The 21914-nt window shown below is 38.5% G+C and overlaps 1 protein-coding gene across 3 annotated transcripts in view; it reads right to left on the reverse strand.

Moving 5' to 3' along the window:
* Positions 1-21914, reverse strand: part of RSRC1 (arginine and serine rich coiled-coil 1) — a 162167-nt gene that overhangs the window by 130914 nt on the left and 9339 nt on the right. For all 3 annotated transcript variants that reach the window (XM_081911295.1, XM_081911296.1, XM_081911297.1), the window contains one exon: positions 18230-18355. In XM_081911295.1, coding sequence (XP_081767421.1) covers positions 18230-18355 — 126 coding nt within the window. The remainder of the gene's footprint in view (positions 1-18229; positions 18356-21914) is intronic.

Here is a 21914-nt window from a genome sequence, read left to right on the forward strand (position 1 = left end):
GATTCTAAGTTATTTGTTTTAAGATTATTTTACATACAATAGGCAGTGTGGAGTTAGTTAAGAAGCTATTAAATAATTTGTCAGATATTCTCAACACATCACATATTAAAATTTTGCAGTATTTGTTGTTAGACACAATAAAAAATGTGTAGACTACTACTCTAAAACGTAAGATTGTTAAAGTTCTGATTTCTAGCACCACTGCATACATAGATGGTTTACCACATTTTCAAAACTCAACATACTTAAAATCAATAACATTACGAACATTTCAATTTTCACCTTGATGAATACTGAACTTTTCCTCTGTTGCACTTGGATGCCCTTGAATCTGAACCCAGAGGTCTCACTTTTCACCCACAATAAGTCATCACTACTAGCCTGCAGCTTCTCTCACCACCCCATTCCCCTTGTTTGACCACGGAAAGTTCCAAGCAAGGAGGGGAAGAAGAGTTCCCATATCTCATGTAGCTCAACAGTTGAGCTTTCATGTCATAATTTGCGGGCCCTATCCCTGGTATCTGGAGGAAAAAAGCACTATTTAAAACTGGAGAGCCATTGCCAGTCATTGCAGACAATACTGAGCTAGACAGACTAATGGTCTGACTCTGCATAAGGTAACTCCTGTTGCTAAGTTTCCAGGTCCTAGAGGGGAAGGGAGTACTTTCTCCCTGCCATTGGCATCCTTGTGATCTAGTAGTTCTCCCTTTCTTCCCCGACATCCTCTGGAATTGCCAATCAAAATGATGGGTATTTCACTAGTACCTAACAAAGAACTGCTGACATTTATCATTCTCTGAATATTAGAGTATCTATTCTATCAACTGATTTAAGATATACAGAGGCAGTGGAAACCACCTACAAAAGACAAAAAGGTGGGGAGGGGACTTTGGGGATGAGGTGGAAAGGGAGATGAAGGGGGCTTGGTCAGGTGTAAAAAGAGGGAGATTGATAAGTGTGTGGGGTTGGTTAGTGATGCAAGCGGGGCAGCAACCTCTAGTATGGCTATTAAAAGCTCAGGTTCAGGGATAGCAGTCAAAACCTGAGTCCTCTACAAGAACATAAAAAGATTCCTTACATCAAGTCAGAGTTTGTCCTCCTAACAAGTATTATCTACTTTGAATGTCAGTACCTCTCCAGGGTGTCAGGAGGTATACAAATTAAAAGTGAAATGAAATCAAATATGTTCTTCCTTTCTGGCTTTTAATCTTTTCTAAAGCACAAAGATTTTTTTTAGTAAGTGGATAATAAGTAAATAACAATAAGAATAGTTTGTTAGATCCAACTGATTTCAGAACTAAATTATCCTCAGGCACGATGCTACTGAGAGCCAAAGTAGATGAAAAATTAAATGTTTTCTGCATTTAACGCATCTTGCATTTCCTTTAAAAATACCATCTACATGGGCACCTGATCTAGACCAGGAATGTAGTGCACAGAGAAGGTGGTTTAACCTCTATATTGATCAACATGTGTTGCTCCACTTACTTTTGCTTCTGGTCCTACCCATTCCTGGAAATGTACCTAGAAGGGAATGTAGCCCTTGAGTTGAAAAGGGTTTCCCACCCCAGATCCATAGACTCATATCCTGCTCCAGGCCCCAAATTCCTATAGAGTTCAAGGAGGTTAAGGTCTCTCACACAACCAACGGTGGGATTGGTCAAGTGTGCAAAGTCAAAGACAAACCAGGGGCAGATCCAAGTTATCAGTATCAGCTGAAAGCATGATTCAGTGACAGTATTAGATGATAACAATCCAGGTGACAGCAACAGAAATGATCCAATCTAGGCAAAGTAGGTTAAGGAGCTAGAGACTTGTGTTGTTCCAGCAACTAGCAAGCTCAAAGTAAGGAATGATATGGGTCAGCCTCTTTGGCCACACCCAGCTGTTGGTACTTAAGGGTATTCTACAAGTCCTTCATCTTGAGGAGTACCTTTATTCATAAGTACTCATTTACTCCTGAGTTGCACAGCAACTTTGGAATCTTGTGGTTGGACTTGATCATGGGCCTACAGCCTGGGTAGCTGTACTCTTGAAAGTCTCTCCCTCAGACACCACTAGGCGCTTATTCGTGGACATTCTGACTGGAACACACCATGAGGGCCCCTGAAGATGATCCCCAGAGGTAGGTCTCAGGAGGCTCTCCCTGGAATATGGATATCTTCAGGGACGGCAATGCAGGACTCTGCCTGCTCCCAGAAGTTTTTGGACAATGGGAGGTCCAGTTCATCTTCTGAGGTCAGGGCCAGTCACAACAACCCATTTCAAAGAGTTGGTTTTGTGTGTGGCTTAGCCTTGATTAACTCAAAGAACACCTCCTCCTGTATGAATCCCCCAGCACTTGAGATCTTCTGATGAGATACTGAACCAAAATCCAGGCTAAATTAACTTCTGCACCTTTTCGTTAGTAGCTTCAACACTCTGGAACATTCTTCCTTGAGGGAGCTGAGCAGCCTCCATCTTGATTGCTTTTCATATATTCCATACATTCTTTTGGAAATTCTGAATGAAATCTATTTACTGACTACTGGTATCCCCCACTGTGCTGCTATCCATCCCATTTTGCTACTCTTTCATTGTTTAATTGTTGGTTTCAATTTGAATGGTTTATATTATCTTACTGATGATTTTTAAAATATGCTAACCACCATGGACTTCCTGGATGAATAGCAATATATAAATATTTTGAACACATGAACACTGAAGAGAGGTGTCTGTAGAGCAAATAATAAATGAATCTCTGGGGGGAGGGGGAGGTTTTTTATAGTGTTTAATCTACTAGCTGACCTAGGTCATACTGTTTAAGTGCATGTTACAAAGTTCTCTCCCAATTTAAATGTTATTTTAAAATGTACAAAAATCTATTTATCACATTTACTTTAAATGGGAACATATAATCTTATGTTTTAATATTAAGTATATTTATCAGAACGGAAAGGATAATATTGACCTCTTTTATTAAGTCTACAATGTGCTTCTCTGCTGTTTGCTTAAAGGTATATGAATGGCTTCTGTACCTTGACAACATCCCACAGGTGGCCATGATTATGTTTAACAGGACAATGAACTCATTGAAAACTTTTTACAGACGCTTACCTAATGGGATGTCACATTAAATCTGATAAACTACAATAAAATAACTATATACCAATTAGGTCATAGTGAAGAAATCACTTTAACCTGACATTCCAGCATTCACAAATTCTTAAAACACACTGGTGCACTTATATTGATGTACAACTGAGTTTCTTGAACAAGTGCCGATATTAAGCAACTTTCATGTATCAGAAGATGTCTGACTGTGTGTGTCAAATGAGAGAGCGAAAGAGAGAGAGAAAGCTGTCAACATCTTGGATATGGATAGCTCTAACTACAGAACTCTGGTAAATGTCAGAATTCGATTTGACTGCTTTTTGCTTCCACTCTTAATGCTTAATGACTAATTCCTTAGAGATATCATTGAAAGCCCTAAAATGTTGTCCTTGGGTAGAAACTTTCACTCAGCAATCAATTGGGAGCAAATTAGATGACTGTGTTGAAATGTACTGCACTGTTTAAGCTAACAAATGAACGAAGAATGGTAGGATATGGGAACATATGCCACCTCACTGAAGTTGTTAAAGGGTCTGTTGGAAGAATATTTGGTTTCCAGGGAAGCTAATATGGCATGAGAAGGGACAGTGATGAAAGAATACCAAGTCATATGGAAATCCAAATATAGTGACAGACACAATTATTTTACTAATTGCTAATGAATACAGTAAAGTGATTTCAAAAAGCAAAACTTTGCTTGGACTACTTCAGGTTTTGACCTCTGTATGAGCAAATGCATTTCAAACTGAAGCCCACCAAAATTGATTAACGGCGCCAGCCAAGGCCAGCATGTAGTTGAAGCTTTTTCCATCTATCACATGGCCCCAAGGATGGTTAAATGAACCTTAAAATGGCTACAAACAGCTCAATGACTACACAGAGTCCTGCCAATTAGAAATAATTAGGCAGTCATTTTGGTGGTAAGTCTTTTTAAGTGCATACATAATGATGCAATGATGCTTATTAGCGATCTCATATGAGCTATGCTCAAACAGCCTGAAATAATTATGCAACTATCACAAAGCCTTGCAAATCTCTGTACTTCACCTTAATGCATTTAAAAAACCACTTCATTACCTCCAGTAATTAATCCTCCATTAATTGCAGGAAAAGCCCAGTTTACCATGCTTCGTTTCTAATTATCTTATAAATAGTTATGGTTCTAATTAATGTGTTCATTAAGCTGAATATCTTTCTCAAAGCCATGCTCAGAGCAAAGGTTCCACTTTTGAGAGAAAAGGCCTAACTAGCCATAAGGTGAAGCTATTTTGGATGTATTTGCTTTTATTTTACTATATTCAACCTCCTAATTGGCATTTAAAATCTAATTTGGAAGAAATTCAAGAAGCCTATATAGAGAAAGACTTTTTTCATTCATCTGTAATCAAAAAGCTTAACAGTTTTAATAGACTAACTTTTAGCATACATTTGATATAGATAGGTAGCAGATTTTCAGTGTGAGTCACCAAGTGAAATGCCTATTTATATTCAAAAAGGAAAAAATAACACTTAGTGTATAAAAATCAGGTATTTCTTACCATTGCAAACTTTAAGCACTTTTATACAATTAGGTAAAATTACTTTTATTATTTGTCTAATCCCTTTATAGACTGAGACCAAAATAATTCTGAAATACACAAGCATATATAAATAGTGACTAATACCAGATATATAGGTACAATATAAAGGTACGATTAAAGGCTCGATTCAGATACAATGTCAAAATGTGTTTTAAAAAGCTTAACCATGGTTTGACCTGACACCCAAATCAGTTGTGTAGCCAAGTTATTTTAGACCCTGGACTTTGAAGGTCTCATACCCACCACCCAGACACACTTTTAAGGTTGTGAAGTACAGTTACGAAGTTTCAGTAATGAAGTACAGAATTAACATTTCTCTTCTCCCTTATTCCAGACATGGAATGTACAGGCAAGCCAAGAGGAGTTCACAGTCATTTTGCTCCTCCCTCATGAGTCCTTTTTGCCCCCATGACGCACCAAGTCAGGATTTAGCTCAGAACAGAGTTAGGGAACCTTTGGCCCACCAGATATTGTTCTCCTATCTTTCCTGACCATTGGGCCATGCTGGCTGGGGCTGATGGGGGCTGAAATTCAACTACATATGGAGAGCTACAGGCCCACCACCCTTGATTCAGCATGTCATCCAAGCAATGGCTCATGGTTAAGCTCTCGCCTCACTAATCATGAGCTGTAGGCAAAAAACAACCCTTGGATAAAGATCATGGAAAGCTTAATCATGAGACCTTAGCTTATCTCATCAGCAGTAAAAAGGATCAGGGAAAAACAAAGGAGCTGCAAGCTCATTTCCAGGAGCCCACATGGTCTCAAGTAAGCCACAATTTGGCTTACCATTTGATGCAAACCAAGCCACTGTTTCTGCTCACTGCCTGGGTCAGTCACCAATCTCAACCTAACCTTGCTCACGAGGCTGCTGTGAGGATTTAAATAAATAATAAAAAAGCTAGGGGGAATCACACACAACACCTTGTGCTCCTGCGGAAAAGGCAGGATACAAATGTTAACACAGGAGACTCTACATTAGAGGGAAATTAGAAACACACACAAAGCAACAAAATTATGTGCCCACATACTTCCACGCTTTGAGTGTTACATTCCACTCATTCCTAATATTTTACTGCAAAATAAATATTATTTTCTGATCCAGAGTTTGTACTTTGCTGTAACGTGAAAATCCACAATAATTATCACAATTATATCACTGGAAGCTGTTCCTTAGGTAGTAAACAGGCACAACTGGCTCTAACAGGTGGTTCCTAAAATACCCACTTCACTCCATCTCAATTTTCATCTCAAGTATCCCAACGGCAAGGGCATTCAAGGGCAAGAAAGCCAAAAGACAGAAGCAGAGATCTTCATCAACCTATTAGCAAGCAACTGTGCTTTGGAGGGACTGAAGTCACCATTCCAAAATTAGGGGGCAGGAAAAAAAATCATCTACTCTACTAAAAATTTTATGGAGTTGACCGTCTGCAAAGCTAGTCAGGTGTAGAAACTATGTCCTTCTATGAAAAGCTGTCCCTCTTCCTCTAGGACAGAGATGCCACTTCTAGGGCAGATGCCATTAGTCAGCAAGAGGGTGTTAGTAACCAGTCATCTCTTGCAGCTGAGGCACAAGTAGCATTATAGCAGATTATGTAGGTCCTAGTATAGCAATAATAGAAACGCCACCAACAAAAAAATCCACCAATAGCTGCCCAAGTTGCAACAGTGAACCTTGGTAGCAGAACGGGGAGTTAGATTTGGAGCAAGGACCACTACAGTCATCTACACCTCTGTGAGGTGGCTCCATGGCACAGTTTCAAGGCTCTATAGGTTTCCCATTCAAATGCTGTTGGTAGAAGAGGCAGAAGCAGCTCTTTGTGAGACATAATAGTGGAACCGTCTACACATAACATGCCAAAACGTAACTTCAGCTACTCGAACCATAGAAAAAACAACCTTCCTGCTAACACACTGGACACACCAGTAAAACATCAGCAATTATTCAGAGGCATGTTCACCACCAAACCAGAAGTCCCCAATCACCAACCACACCAGTTGCATATTTTGCCCTTCCAAGGCACTGATGGCAGTGTAAGGTAAAGATATAGGGACCCCTGACTATTAGGTCCAGTCGTGGCCACCTCTGGGGTTGCGGCGCTCATCTCGCTTTATTGGCCGAGGGAGCCGGCATACAGCTTCCGGGTCATGTGGCCAGCATGACTAAGCCGCTTCTGGCGAACCAGAGCAGCGCACGGAAACGCCGTTTACCTTTCCGCCGGAGCGGTACCTATTTATCTACTTGCACTTTGACGTGCTTTCGAACTGCTAGGTTGGCAGGAGCAGGGACTGAGCAACGGGAGCTCACCCTGTTGCGGGGATTCGAACCGCCAACCTTCTGATCGGCAAGTCCTAGGCTCTGTGGTTTAACCCACAGCGCCACCCGCGTCCCGATGGCAGTGTAGAACATCCTAATACAGCCATGAATACTAATATGTTTTCTGCTACAGTACACCAAGAGAAAAATGCCATGTATATAATAGTAGCATTTTTCATCGCTTCTTATACTTTTGTACAGTGGTACCTCAGGTTACATACGCTTCAGGTTACATATGCTTCAGGTTACAGACTCCGCTAACCCAGAAATAGTGCTTCAGGTTAAGAACTTCGTTTCAGGATGAGAACAGAAATCGTGCTCCAGCGGCGTGGTGGCAGCAGGAAGCCCCATTAGCTAAAGTGGTGCTTCAGGTTAAGAACAGTTTCAGGTTAAGAACGGACCTCTGGAACGAATTAAGTACTTAACCTGAGGTACCACTGTATAATAATTTGTATTTGTAGCAAATATATACAATTCTAGTATTATGAAGCAAATGTATTGCATTATCTAACAAGCTACTTATAGTTTTCAAACATTAAAAATAATTTTGAATTAAAAACATTATTTAGAGCTTATAAAATACAACTTTGGAAATATAACTTTGAATTGCAATTAATATTGCCAAGGAAACTTCATACAGATCAAAAGGCACAACCTCGTCCCTTTTTTCTAAAATATGGTTTTGCTGAGTTTGTGGGTCCTGACAACACTGCATCTGAACACAATATAATTCTGCTTCAAGTATTCCATTAACAACTACAGGCCTATAACATGGGTGTCTGTCTGAATCAACTCCTGTGCCATTTTATAGTCTGTCATTTGGCTCTTGAGAGCTCTCAAGAGACAGTTAAAAGCACCATTAAGTGACAATATTATGTTGCAGTACAAAATCTTGCCATATTGCCTACTCTTTAGTTACACAAATAAATCTTTGAAAATAATTTGTCTACCTTTGTCTCAATATGCACAAACTGAAATATTTAAAACTTTTTTTTTAAAAAAAGATATAGATTATTTCTTTTTGTATATACCCTAAATCCTTAAAACATCAATAAAAGAAGTACATAAAACATTATTAATGGGATATATATATAAAGCTATAGCTTAAAGTTTTTAATAAGTAATAGCCATTTCTACCACTAACCCTTGTTGAAATAAAGTGAATCATGCTCTGTATTACGATAAAAATCTATATTTGTTTTGGAAGTCAGCAGGATAGAGTGATTAAACCATTCTTCCTCAACCTCGTGTCCTCCAGATGTTTAGGACGACAGCTGCCATCAGCTCCAGCAAGCATGGCCAATGGTCAAGGGTGAAAGCAGTTGCAGTGTATATCAAGTCTGTAACTTAAACCGGGGCAGAAAACTGGCAGCACAGGACAGATTCAGTGTGTGTAAAACCTTCCCGACTGGCCTGCCGGTCTCCTTGTTGGATTGCTTGCTTTCTGTGCTGCACTGAGAAAAAGAGACGGTCCTCTTTCTTACCACACAGCACTCTCTCCCTTCCTCTACCTCTTAATAAGTGGGGATGGCACTGATTCCATATATTTTGTCACAGAATCACAGAATTGTAGAGCTGGAAGGACCACAAGGATCATTTAGTCAACTCCCTTGCAATGCTGGAATCTTTTTGCCCAACGTGACACTCAAACCTGTAACCCTACATGGGTAGTATTCAGCTAAGTTTTACTTACAGTAGTAAAGTAAACCCACAGAAATCAATGAACATGACTGGGTCCATTAATTTCAATGGGTCTACTCTAAGTAAACTGAATACTACCCATTGTATTTAGTACATTATGGTACATTTGATTATAGAAACCAGCAATTATAATATAGTATGACAATATGGTATGAAGAATAAAAATGATGTTCCTTTTAAAACTCAAGTTTTGTTTTCTAGAACCACCAAGATCATAAGCTTTGGCATACCATTCTAGTGTGGAGCTTGTCATACAAGCCAAACTAAATTGAAGGAGAATAGGGCCAAATGAAACCAGATATTCTTAGTACAGATACTTAGATTTCCTAAGTTTTGTTCTAAGTTCAGAAAGAAAGAAATCTAAATGTTTCTCTGCTGTTCTTCATAATCCTTCTATTTAAAAAACACACACCCTAAAACAGCTTGCAAAGAACTATCGTTATTACTTAAGTAGTGGACCTGGGGTACCTATATCTATATATATTTATATCTATCTGTCTATTTGTCTATCTACACACACACACACACAAACAGAAAAAATTATGATGTTTCTCAGCCATATTTAACACCAAATTGACAGTACTTATGCCACATCATTTTTAGCTTTTTCATGCCAATGAAAGGCATCAAAGCAGCTGTCACCAGCAGCTTCTGTCCTTATTGATAACTTAAGAGTCCTTGGCTGTGCCTTATGAAGTTTAATTTCCCTAAGCGGTCAATTAGATCTTACTAATATCCTCATTGATGGTTTGATGCTCAAGGATAGCATGTAAACTTTTACTTCAGCCCTTTATTATTTTATTACATTCAAGATGACAAACTTTCTCTTACTTGCTTTGAGTCTTCCGAACTACAGCCAATTGTTCTTAAAAGAAATCTATGTGCTATAACCTTCCATACAATTACCAACTCTAAAACAAATATTTTTAATAAAACACTGACAATTAATACATCTAGCAATATGGATTCTGCTAGGTCCTAATTATTTGTTTTAAATAAAACAAAAAGTACAGCAGAATATTTCAAATGCATATGCAAGTCCCTATGGCAAAAATTAATGAGAAATATTTGCCTCTCCAAAGCAGAGAAATTGCAGGTCCCTCTTGAGAAGTGTGTTTGTTTGTTAAATTTATATGCAGTTGTGCCCTTCATCCGAGGATCACAGGGTAGTTTACAAGTATAAAAACACAAAAATGCTTAACCTAATAACAAACAAAGCAATAATCCACCCCAATACCACATGCATATATAACTCTTCAAGAAAGATATGTATTGTGAGAACAAGATGCTAGACAAGACAGGCAATTGGCCTGATCCAGGAGGTGGTTCTTATGTTCAAGATGGTCTGTGGGTATGAATAGACTATGTTAAGGGGTCAGAGGCACTGCTGAAATTCCCTTTCTGACATCACTGTGGAATGATGCTCTAGATCGGTGGTTCAATATGGAAAAGGTTTGGAAACCACTGCTCTAGAAGGGCCTCCAGCCACCATGTAACATGTACACAGTAGACCATGTACAATCTTTGGGTTCCAGATGTGTTGAAAGTTTGCAATTTCTCATTTGGTTACTACCACATCCCAAAGTGTGCCCAAATCCATTTAATACGGTACTGTATCAAACATTTCCTTTAGGTAATGAAACCTCTTACAGCATAAATTGTTTTTACCTGAACACTGATTTTTTAAAAAATATAAAGAAGCTATGTAGATACGTAAATTGTATTAAAAGATGCTAGCGCAAGTACTGAATTTAAATACCAACCATATAGCAGGTTTAAGAAATCCTGGTAGCATATCATGGGGAAATTATTGCACCTTGCAGCTGTGATCTCAGGTGTAAGAAGGTCATTTTGATTTTCTTCCAATCAGTTAAAAAATAATTTGAAATTTAGATGTGCATTTTAAAATAACCCATTTGGCTTTTTAGGTCATGTCAGAAAGAAAGAACTGGAAGCTTCATCCCATGTATTTTAGTTTTAACAGCTATAGTTCAAGCTTAAATAATACTTGTCTATATGCCTTCAAAAAGCATGAATGTTTTTTTAAAGTAGTGACAAGCACATCCTATTTTTTTCAGTAGAATAAAATTTATGAGCTTTAAAAGGCTTTGCGGTTTTTAAAATATGAAATAAAATGTTGGACTAATTTGGCATTTATTCTAGGTTTCCACTGATTTCAGTGAATATTTGTTAATCCAAAGCAACTAAAACGTGTAGTCTTTGAAAGACTGTATATTCACCATCATTAGCTTGGTGCATGCTGTTTTCCATGTACCATTACTATTGTTTCTATGGTGGTGCTCTTTCTAAAAGCAGGGTCGTTGCAGATGTTGCTTTCTTAAAATGGGACCGTGCCTACTGAAAACGTTTGCTACTGTAGCGGCATCTGGTCTGTAAGCTACTTCAAGCATATATGGAGAGGGAATAAGGGATAAAATGAGTAGGATCATTACATAATATCAACAGCTAAAACTACTACTGCTTTATGGAAAAGACATAACCTTTCTTAATTCAATGTGCACGGTTTTGGATGTCTCCACCATCAGTTGTCCAATTCATAAAATCACTAAAACCAGCCTTTACACAGACAACGATTATCAAATTATCAGCAACTACAACCTGCTAAGATTTTTGGGTGATAGGAAGCATTCTAAGATTTGGGTTTTCTACTCCATAATTCCCACCTATAGCCTGGTTCAGACACCATACAATGGGGCAGTTCAGACATAATGTCAACACATGATTTGGCATTGCATAAGTAAATCTTGAGCTCATTCACTTCCTCCTTCTTTCATATGATCCTGTTATCTCCCTGACTTCCATTACATCCAACCTGAGCAAACTGGTTTGCCCAAACCATAAACTTGTCATAATTGCACTCAAACTGACCAAAAATATTCCATGCCTCAACTGTATGTGAATAGCATTTCCCCCTCAACAAAAGCAGCATAAGTAGTCTTTATATGGGTGTCATATGTTACATTGCGATGTGCATACATTTCCATATGTGTCCATACTTTCTCACCATAGCTCAAGAGCTATTGAGAAAAACACCTACATTTTTATTGAGTCTTGTCAAGCTAAAGTCTTGACAACTTGTGGGTGGTAATAAATTTGTTTCTCTGTTTAGGTGATAAAGAAACTAACAACATCAAAGAACACGACTGGCAACACTCTTCATCCATGGACTACTTTAAAAAGATGCTGTAGGTCAATATACCATAATGGATTCTCCTGATAAAGTTGCAAATTACAGTGGTACCTGGGGTTAAGTACTTAATTCGTTCCAGAGGTCCATTCTTAACCTGAAACTGTTCTTAACCTGAGGCACCACTTTAACCACTTTAGCTAATGGGGCCTCCTGCTGCCGCTGTGCCACCGGAGCACAATTTCTTTTCTCATCCTGAAGCAAAGATACTATAACCTGAAGCGTATGTAACCTGAAGTGTATGTAACCAGAGGTACCACTGTATATGCTCCAAGGGAGATGTAAAAGGATAATGAAGTGCTTGCTTGCTTGCTTGCTTGCTTGCTTGCTTCTCTCTCTCTCTCTCTCTCTCTCTCTCTCTCTCTCTCTCTCTCTCTCTCTCTTTGCAAAGTAGTACAATAACCAAAACAACCAGTATTACATATGTAGGGTTGTTATGAGTAGGTTCCCTGCTTAAACTGTTTATAGACATTTCTATGTAAGATGTAGAAAATTAGTAGAAATTGGCAACTGCCAAATAACAGCTTCTTGCAATGATCAGGACAACTGGTAGAAGAAGAAGAAGAAGAGTTTGGATTTGATATCCCGCCTTTCACTCCCTTTAAGGAGTCTCAAAGCGGCTAACATTCTCCTTTCCCTTCCTCCCCCACAACAAACACTCTGTGAGGTGAGTGGGGCTGAGAGACTTCAGAGAAGTGTGACTGGCCCAAGGTCGCCCAGCAGTTGCATGTGGAGGAGCGGAGACTCGAACCCGGTTCCCCAGATTACAAGACTACCGCTCTTAACCACTACACCACACTGGCTCTCATGAGAACTGTATTCTCAAATGACATAGAAAAAGACTGGGTAGCTAATAAGACTTTGGAATTGTATTAAAGTAGTTCTTCACCACATGAAAGTGGGTTTTCAGAAATAACTACATACCATTAAGAAGCAAGGGTCGCATTGTATCAAAAACAAGAATTCCTTCCCTATTTGTGGGACAGAAGATTTCTTTTCAACACCTCTGGGCAATTAGCTAGCCACCACAAACCAAATGCAATCACACAACGAATACTTCTAACTGGTAGTGCTACCAAAGCTATCAATTATGTCACTGCAGAGCTCATCAATGAAGAAAGTTTTAAACCTAAGGATTTTGACCATCTAAGCTCCAAATCAGTCTACATATGATTTGACTTCTTAATCTTTCATGGCCCTGTCAGTTCTCTTTTGATGTCAATGATGTCAACATCAATCTTGAACTGTGGTGCCATAGAACGGAAACCCAAGCTCAACTAAAGTCTCTCTGATCTAAATGGCAGCAAACAGCTGGGAGAAGCTAGCCAGGGGGCACCTGCTCAACAAGCTAGAGGGGAGCCCCAGCTGACTAAGCATCTCAGCCCCAGTGACAAACAAGGTAACAAACAAATAAAAGCAGCCAAGCAAGACGCTGAAGATGTCAACCCAATTTACTGTGAAAAAGGCAAATTCCATGTTAGGAGTCATTAGGAAAGGGGCCAATGTCATAAGTGTGGTATCTCCTTAGCCCGTATGTGCCCACTCAACCGCTTCCATGTGTAGAACAGGTACTGTTTGTTACAGGTGCCATATAATACTCATTCCAATCCACAGTTGCAAGAAATCGGTCTTTTAGGGTGGTGGCACTCACACTTGGGAACTCCCTGTTTACTGACATCAGGCAGGCACCTTCACTGCACTCTTTGATGCACCTGCTTCAAACATATTTGTATAGGCAAGCCTATCCAGACATATAGAAGTTGACAAATTCTAATCACTTTTGCCGTTAGTTAGTTAATTAGTTATTTACACACACACACACACACACAGAGAGAGAGAGAGAGAGAGAGAGAGAGAGAGAGTTTTATTGATAATGTCAATATTTCTTGTAAACTGCTTAAGAAGTTTTATTACAATCAAGTTGTATATAAATTTTATTAAATAAAAGAAAGTAATAATCCACAGCGAGGCCATACTTGGAATACAATTGCCTTAACTCACGAAGGATACTGTAGACCTGGAAAAGGTTACGGAAAGGGCAACCAAAATGATGAAAGAGTTGGAGTAACTATGGTGAAAAGTTACAACATTTGGAGTTTTTAGTTTAGAAAAACAGCAAGTAACTGGGGGTGGGAGAGACGGTAGAAGTGTAGATTATACATGTTACAGAAAAAGTGTATAGGAAGAAGTATTTCTTTCTCTCTCTCTCTCTCTCTCTCTCTCTCTCTCTCTCTCTCTCTCTCTCATGATAGTAGAAGACAGGAACAGAGCAGAATGTTGGAAAGTTTGGGAAAGATAAAAGTACGTACCATACCTCTTCACACTTCTAGCCATAATGGCTATGCCTACCTCCACTATTGGAGGCAGTTTGCCTTTTTAGGAATCACAAGAGGGGAGAATACTGTTGCTCCCCATGAACATTTGGTTAGCCATCTTGAGAACAGGGTGCCGAATTAGACAGGCCTTTGACCTGATCCAGAAGGCTCTTCCTATGTTCTTATCTGATGCTTATAGTGATACTTATTTACCTACATACACTAGTACTGAATGTTACATTTGATGTTCATATCTGGAAAACTGTTAAATGTAAGCTCTAATTCCATAGGAGAACACATTAATCCAAGTAGTATGAGGAAACATGAAAGATTTATAATACATATATATTGTTGGCAATAATGACTTTGCATCCAGAAACATAATTACCTTCAAATTTCAGCAGTTGGTGGAAATTGCTGTATTTTATTGCATACATTACAAATTTCATCCATGTTTACCCTGAGTTTGAAACTTAAGTTTATTATAAGACATACAATTAAAAAATAGTGTATTATACCATAATTAGAGCACAAAACTGCTGAAAATACAGAATATGACTGCACTCTTTGTTTTACTCTAATGAATGCCTTGAGAATTCAAGAATTAAATTATGCAACACATATGCATGACATATGAAACAAATTCTACAATTAATAGAAATAAATAACACCACCAGGAATACCTTGATTCTGTATGCATGTGCAAACTGTATAGAATTCTAATGCTACCATCCAGAACACATAATAGCCTAATAAGAACTGCCGTATCCTAATCTTCACACGGTAATAATTTCAAACTGATATTATTATTCTCATTTCCTTGAATAATATCCATACTCCAGGGTCATTTTCCTTCTCATATTCAATATTGTGCATGCTTGTATCAAGATTCCTTTCTTCATATCCTGTCACAGTATCAATCACTGCCTCCTGTCCACTCAATCCACTTTTGATTTATCAGCCGCCGTCTTTCTGGACTCCATAACTCGACCCAAACCATTTTAACAAGACATTGACAAATAGCACTCAGTATCGCATCAACCTGTTCCACTTAGTAAACTAAGAAACACTAACTGTGACATCTCTGCATAAGTATTCTATTCTATTCCCCAGACTGATGTATATTAATGAGGAGATGGTATTTGAAATGCTTCTTCCACATCAGCATCTAATATGATCAAATTAGGAAATGGGATGATTTATTAAATTTTGTAGAGCTGAAATATTTCTTTATATCACTATATCTGTGGTTTCAGAAAGTGAGCTGTTGCTTTCAATTTTTCTGCTGAGGATGTGCCCGCATTTCACAGAGGAATTATTGTCTTTAAAAAGATTGCAAGAAGACGAAATGTTATTAAGCAAATGCTCAGTAAAACAAACTAAATCAGTTTTAAAATTCCTAATTTAATGTAAATCTTGGTTGTTTTGCTGAAATTCAGTTTGTGATCTTATTAAGTCTTATTTGCATTGTACTGTTTTGCTGTAGGACAATTTTGAATCTATAGCATAACTAGGGAGCCTCAATTCTTCACCTGAGGTACAACTAAAATAAAATAAATAAACGTAATATGAACACATCTGTCTTTTGGGTGAAGATAATCTATGTTACTTGATATGTAAGGTGTGGGGTTTTTTTAACAAATGAGGTTGTTTTTTTAATTAATTAAGAATTTGCATTTCAGACTGATTCAAGTGTCCAACACTTTGCACAGTTAAGTCTTTAATCATTTAAGGCTCTAATTTCTATTAGAAAAATACTAAAACCTGGAAGCAGCACTCAATACAAATATATTATATTGCAAGTATCATGATTTTTATGCTAGGCTTAAAATTCTCAGTTCAAAATATCTGACTATGTGTTATATAAAGCCTTGATATTCTTCTGTTTTCAGTAGTTCTGAGACTCCCTTTTCTCACAGACCCACCTTGAGTCACTTTCAGAAGAACACTTTCAGAAGAAAATAAAACTTTCAGTTTTATTTTAAATGTCTTTCAGTGGTCTGGGTTAAACTTTAAACAAAGACTGAGTTTTAGAGAATACTCTTTAGATATTTAAAAATAAAATAGACAAACCTTATTAATGGAACATACTATATATAAAATATTTTGTATCTCCCCTCAGAGAAGATTTCTTAATGAACTCCAAAAGTGCTTTCTATCTATGGACTGACACTCTGAAAACTTATGTAGTGTAGAGCTCAATGTACATCTACTTAAAGGGGCAACACATAAAACTAGCTAAGCTGTACTGTTTATCAATGGAACTAACTAGCCACACATATAGCCAGAATATAAGAATGGGAAGACAATTTACCAGTTACCTATGTAATAAGGGCACAAAGTAATAAACATAGCAAGAAATGATCTGTCATTAGTATTCTCAACACAGTGAAGATATTTTAAGTCCACTTCCCAGTCTGCAATCTGGTCACAGAAGACCAGTACAGATCCTCAACTACGGATAGGGTTCTGTTCCACATCAACCCAAAAATTGCAGAAATTCATCACTTAACAACATTCATTTTGAAATGCTCTCATTTATTTACTGACTTATTCACCCAATTTATATCCCGCTTTTCAATCAGAACAAACATCTGGAATGCTTTGTGATTCAAACCATTTACAGATCATCACAAATCCACTTATAACCTCATGTGCAGAATTATTGCTTTCCAGTAGAAGAAATTGAGGGGTCATCAAAATCCAGTCACATATTTCAAAGATTAGCTTACAATGGTTTCCCAAGTCTTGCCCTTTTTGCTCGCATATGTGGAAGTTGCTTCCCTATGATAGCAGCAGCTGTGCTGCATGTGTCTATATTGCAACTACATGGGTATGGCCAATTATGTGACTCTTTCTTAGCCAATCTGCCCCACATACGGTACATACCACTGTCATGGTAGGGAAAAAAGTTGTGTGTATGAGTGAAAAAGTCTCCAGTTGCAACCTTGCTCACAGGTTGTTTTATTCATTCTCAGTCTACTGCCCCACAAGAGCATAAATCTCCCGTCTTCAAGACTGTATGTACTCTTCCTTGATTTTCCATTTCCTTCAGAAAATAAATGTGCTATTTTACTGCCAACAAGAAAATATTTTAAAAATATTAGGCTGACAAAAAATTAGTCTCAGTGTGCTGAGCATGCTGACAGTCAGTGGCTCTTTCCATCAGGGATAACACATTTGCATCCATCAACTTTCTTGGGCTAAAACAAAATAAACTATTTTCTTCATGTGAAATATAGCTCTAACCTTCTAGTATAATCACACACAAAAAAGTTTTAAAATGTTTGTTTGTTTTTTTAATTAGGGTATTTATATACCACCTAATGAAACTACCAAAGTTTCTAAGCAGTTATTTACAAACGCTTGTATATACATTTAGTCACACACATTTCTCATGCTTCTTACCGGTACTTAAAATACTAAACCATCAGCAGCCATAATAGCTATAGGCAGAAGCTATGATTTCTGCAGAACGGCTGGATTTTTTTGTGATTCCGTTTATAGATCCATTAACAGATAACGTTTCAAATGCTGATTCTGATTTCCTACATTCCAGTCCACATACAGAGGACTTATTGTCGGTAACACCTTGTGTGGGTCACCTCCTTCATGCTGAAAGCACAACTGCAGCTCCATACAGTTCTGTCTGACACACACTCACAAATTCAAATATCTGTATTTAAATTGAGAACTACAAAGTACTACTAAGCAGTTGGTTTAGCACATCTGCTAGTAACATTAGCGTGACTACCCTGCCAAACAAGTATTTCTTATTGTGTTGGCTACTATGGCAGTGTATATACCACACACCCTATTAGCCACTTGTAGTACTGAACTGCTTTTAGTTTAAACTCCAGGATAGGAAGGTCAAGCTAATTCAACCTTTTGCATTGACGCTACATAACTCTCTAAAGTTAATATAACTATCACTGTAGACAACAAGGCAAGAGAATACAGAGAAAAGTATACATTATCTGGTCAATCTTATTCTCCGAGGGCAAAATGGTCATACCTTCTTGTTCTGCTCTTTGATCTTGATCTCTGAGACCGATATAATTTTCCTCGGTCTCTTGAACGGCTCCGGCTCCGTTTTCTCTTGGATCCATATGAAGAGCTGCTGCTAGATCGATGCCTGTGCCTAAAACAGTAACAGATATTGCCAGAAAGTCCATCAGTGGAGCATAATAAAGTTCATATTTTGCACTTGCACTGCCACTGATCTAGCCTTTCTGCATATATACAGTGAAAACAAAAACTAAAAAGAAATATACATATACATGGATAGAAACCTGCTCAGTCTTTAAGATCATCTTCCTAAGCCCTTCTCCAGATGCCCCCAGCTTCAAAGGCAATATGGCTGTCAACTGAGAATAAGGCCTTCTCAGTGGCACCATACCAGATATGGAACTTTCACCCCAGATATGTTTGTTTGGTGCGTATTTTGTTAAGTTTTAGGCACTGGCTGAAAATAGTTTTCTTTGCCTGTGCTTTAATAGACTACAATGGGCTCTCACTGTCATATGGAATTTTAATACTCTTCATTTATTGCTTAATTCAATTCAATTTGGGATATATATCCTCCTATAAATTAAAGAAAATAAATCATTAATAAATATTCATAAGATTTTACTCCCAAGGCAAGTCTAGGAAATAATTCTATATATAGCAAAGAGGGATGCAATTACACAGTTCCTGGTATAAGAGTAGGAAATAAAGCTGTACTATAAAGGTTTCTGAATACAATTTCAATCTATGTAGTATTAAAACATATTTAGTATGTTTTCCTATTTTATTTAGTAATAACTTACTAAGTAAGAAATGTTACTGTAATGCTTATGTTTTGTTATGTCATTGGCACTGTGATGCTACAAATGCCCATGATTTTCAGATTCCATATCCATTTTTGCAGAAAATGTCCTAAACACAGAAAGTTCAAGATCATCACAGCTTTTGGCAAAACAAAAAGTGAAGACTAGACAATAAGGCTGGTTCGCAACAGTGAAAAGTACTCTTGTAAATCCTCCCAACTCAAAATTTTAGATCATCCCATGCATATTTATTGAGATTACACAGCATTACGCCAACCTCAGTTGATTTCACAAAGTATTTTTCCCCACTAGTACCTATACTACTTAGAGAGGTACTTCCTTTTGGAAATATGAAGTAAATTTAAGTTATCATCAGTTCATAGCATGCATCTCTGTCCTCCCAGGAGGTCTATTCTATATAAAGAGGTGCTTCCCACTAGAGAACGATGCAGTATTGTCAATTGGAGCATGCACAAGTGCTTGCCAATACAATTGTTCTTGTCTTTTAAATCAAAACAATGGCACAATGGCCAAGACTGCATAAAATCACATTAAAAATCACTGCACCAGTATCTGTAGAACAGTGCTTCCCAACAGGAACATAATGCAGCTTCATATAAATACCCAGTGACTGCACATCTTATTGCTCCTTAAATTATTTCAATACCCATGTCTGCAAGGACAGCTCAAAAGCAGCATGGGAAGATTGATCCGGAAGATAGTATGTAGGACAGCACATCCCTACACAGTCAAGAGCAAACCGCCATTTTAAGCTACATTATCATACCATGAGACCTGCAGGTATATGGCAGTATATAAATTCTATTACTATTATCATCAACTAGAAGAACAAGAACAACAACATGCCCTATCTTCTCATGCTTAGAAACCTGGTGTGAGTTTTAATCTGCTTTTACTGCTATTTTAACTTTTTGAAAGTCTTAAAATATTGTTTTAATTCTTATTAGGGAAAATTTTGAAGTTTTGTGTTGTTTTTACAATCAATAAGTGTATAAATTTTATTAAATAAAATAATTTATCACTGAAGCTAGAGATGGGGAACTTGTGCCCTTCAGGTATTGTAGGACTACAACTCTCATCATCTCTGACCACTGGTTATGCTGGTTGGGACTGATGGGAGTAGCAGCCCAACAATATATGAAGGGTCATGTTCCCCACCCCTATTTAAAGGGACCCTTCTGGCACTCCAAATATTTCTGAATGTGTGTCCCCCACATAAAAAAGACATAAAAGCACACCTGAAGTTACAGCAAAGGTTAGCCTGCTTAAATTGCCCCACAAACCCTCTCCTTCCCTATTCTGCTGAGAAAGGTAGAAACAGCTACAATGACCAGCACTTCTTCCAATCAGGCCAAGTAAATGAAGTCAAGTCCAGACAAGCCAAAGCAGAGCAGAGCAATTGGCAGATCTCAGTGGACTCTGCTGGGTAAAACAGCAAGGACCAGGGTCCCCTGAAGTCTTAAGGTAACTGGCAAAGCATTTCGTTCCAGTGGTTCTGGCCCCCCTGGGAGAGCTATACAGTCATACCTCGGGTTAAAGTAGCTTCGGGATGAGTATTTTCGGGTTGCGCGCTGCAGTGACCCGGAAGTAACAGAGTGCGGTACTTCCAGGTTTTGCTGCTTGCGCATGAGCAGATAATCAAAATGATGCCATGGGCATGCGTGGAAGCGGCGAATCGCGACCCACGCAGACGTGGGCTGCATTCGCTTCAGGATGCGAACGGAGCTCCAGAATGGATCCCGTTTGCATCCAGAGGTACCAATGTTTGTTGGGCGGGTCTGTTGCTCAGAGCTTTCCAAACTGTGTGTTGCGGCACGCTAGTGTGTTGGCTGTAGTATGCAGATGTGTCACGCAAATGTTCCCCACGCTCCTCCCAGGGCTGAAAAGGGGTTAGTTTAACCTCGGATTTGCTAGTAAAACTGAATTATTGTGTTGTGAAATGATGCAAGTCTAAAAAGTGTGTCACCAACATGAAAAGTTGGGAAAGCTCTGTTGTAGCTGATTCTGAGTTTGTATGTTCCTGCACGGCTGTGGAGCAGGAGAAGCTAGTGGAAAGTCACTGCCGGGATATGATGAGGGGAGAGACATGTTTACAGGCAAGGTCAGTTTATATGGGGGTGCTGAGGTTTCCCACCAAGTGGGGCTACTTCTAAGTCCTCCAATCCTGAGTCTCCTTCTTTTGCCTTTTGTTTCTCGGTGGATACTCAATGCAGTATTCAGTGAAGTAGTGCCATTACTACAAGGACTTTCAGCTGAGCAACAACTCTCTCCAATCACCCACTTACTTACACCCCTGAAGAAGAAGTAACAAGGAAATTCCCAGGCCACTTAATACAATTTGTCTCTGTAGGCATAACTGCCATAAATATTCTGTAAGTCCTAAAAGCTTACAGGCCTTGGATAGGTCAGGGGTGGGGCGGAACTTACTTACTTTATTTAAAAATTGAATACAGTGGTACCTCGGGTTACATACGCTTCAGGTTACAGACTCCGCTCACCCAGAAATAGTACCTTGGGTTAAAAACTTTGCTTCAGGATGAGAACAGAAATTGTGCTCCGGTGGTGTGGCAGCAGCAGGAGGCCCCATTAGCTAAAGTGGTGCTTCAGGTTAAGAACAGTTTCAGGTTAAGTACGGACCTCCGGAATGAAATAAGTACTTAACCCGAGGTACCACTGTACTCCTGCAAACCTACAGAATTTTCTGAGTATGTGGAAACCACTATCTTATTTGGGGTGGCCCTGTTTTGCTTCCAAACTGGCAGAAGCTCAATCACCCAATTTCATTATTTAAAAGAATGATATTCAAGCAATAAGCTAATTGTACATCATCTGACTGGAAGCTTGGTTAATCAACATGGAAGCTGGAGT

The sequence above is a fragment of the Podarcis melisellensis genome (assembly GCF_964234715.1).
Source record: "Podarcis melisellensis genome assembly, chromosome: 5".
Lineage (NCBI taxonomy): Eukaryota > Metazoa > Chordata > Lepidosauria > Squamata > Lacertidae > Podarcis > Podarcis melisellensis.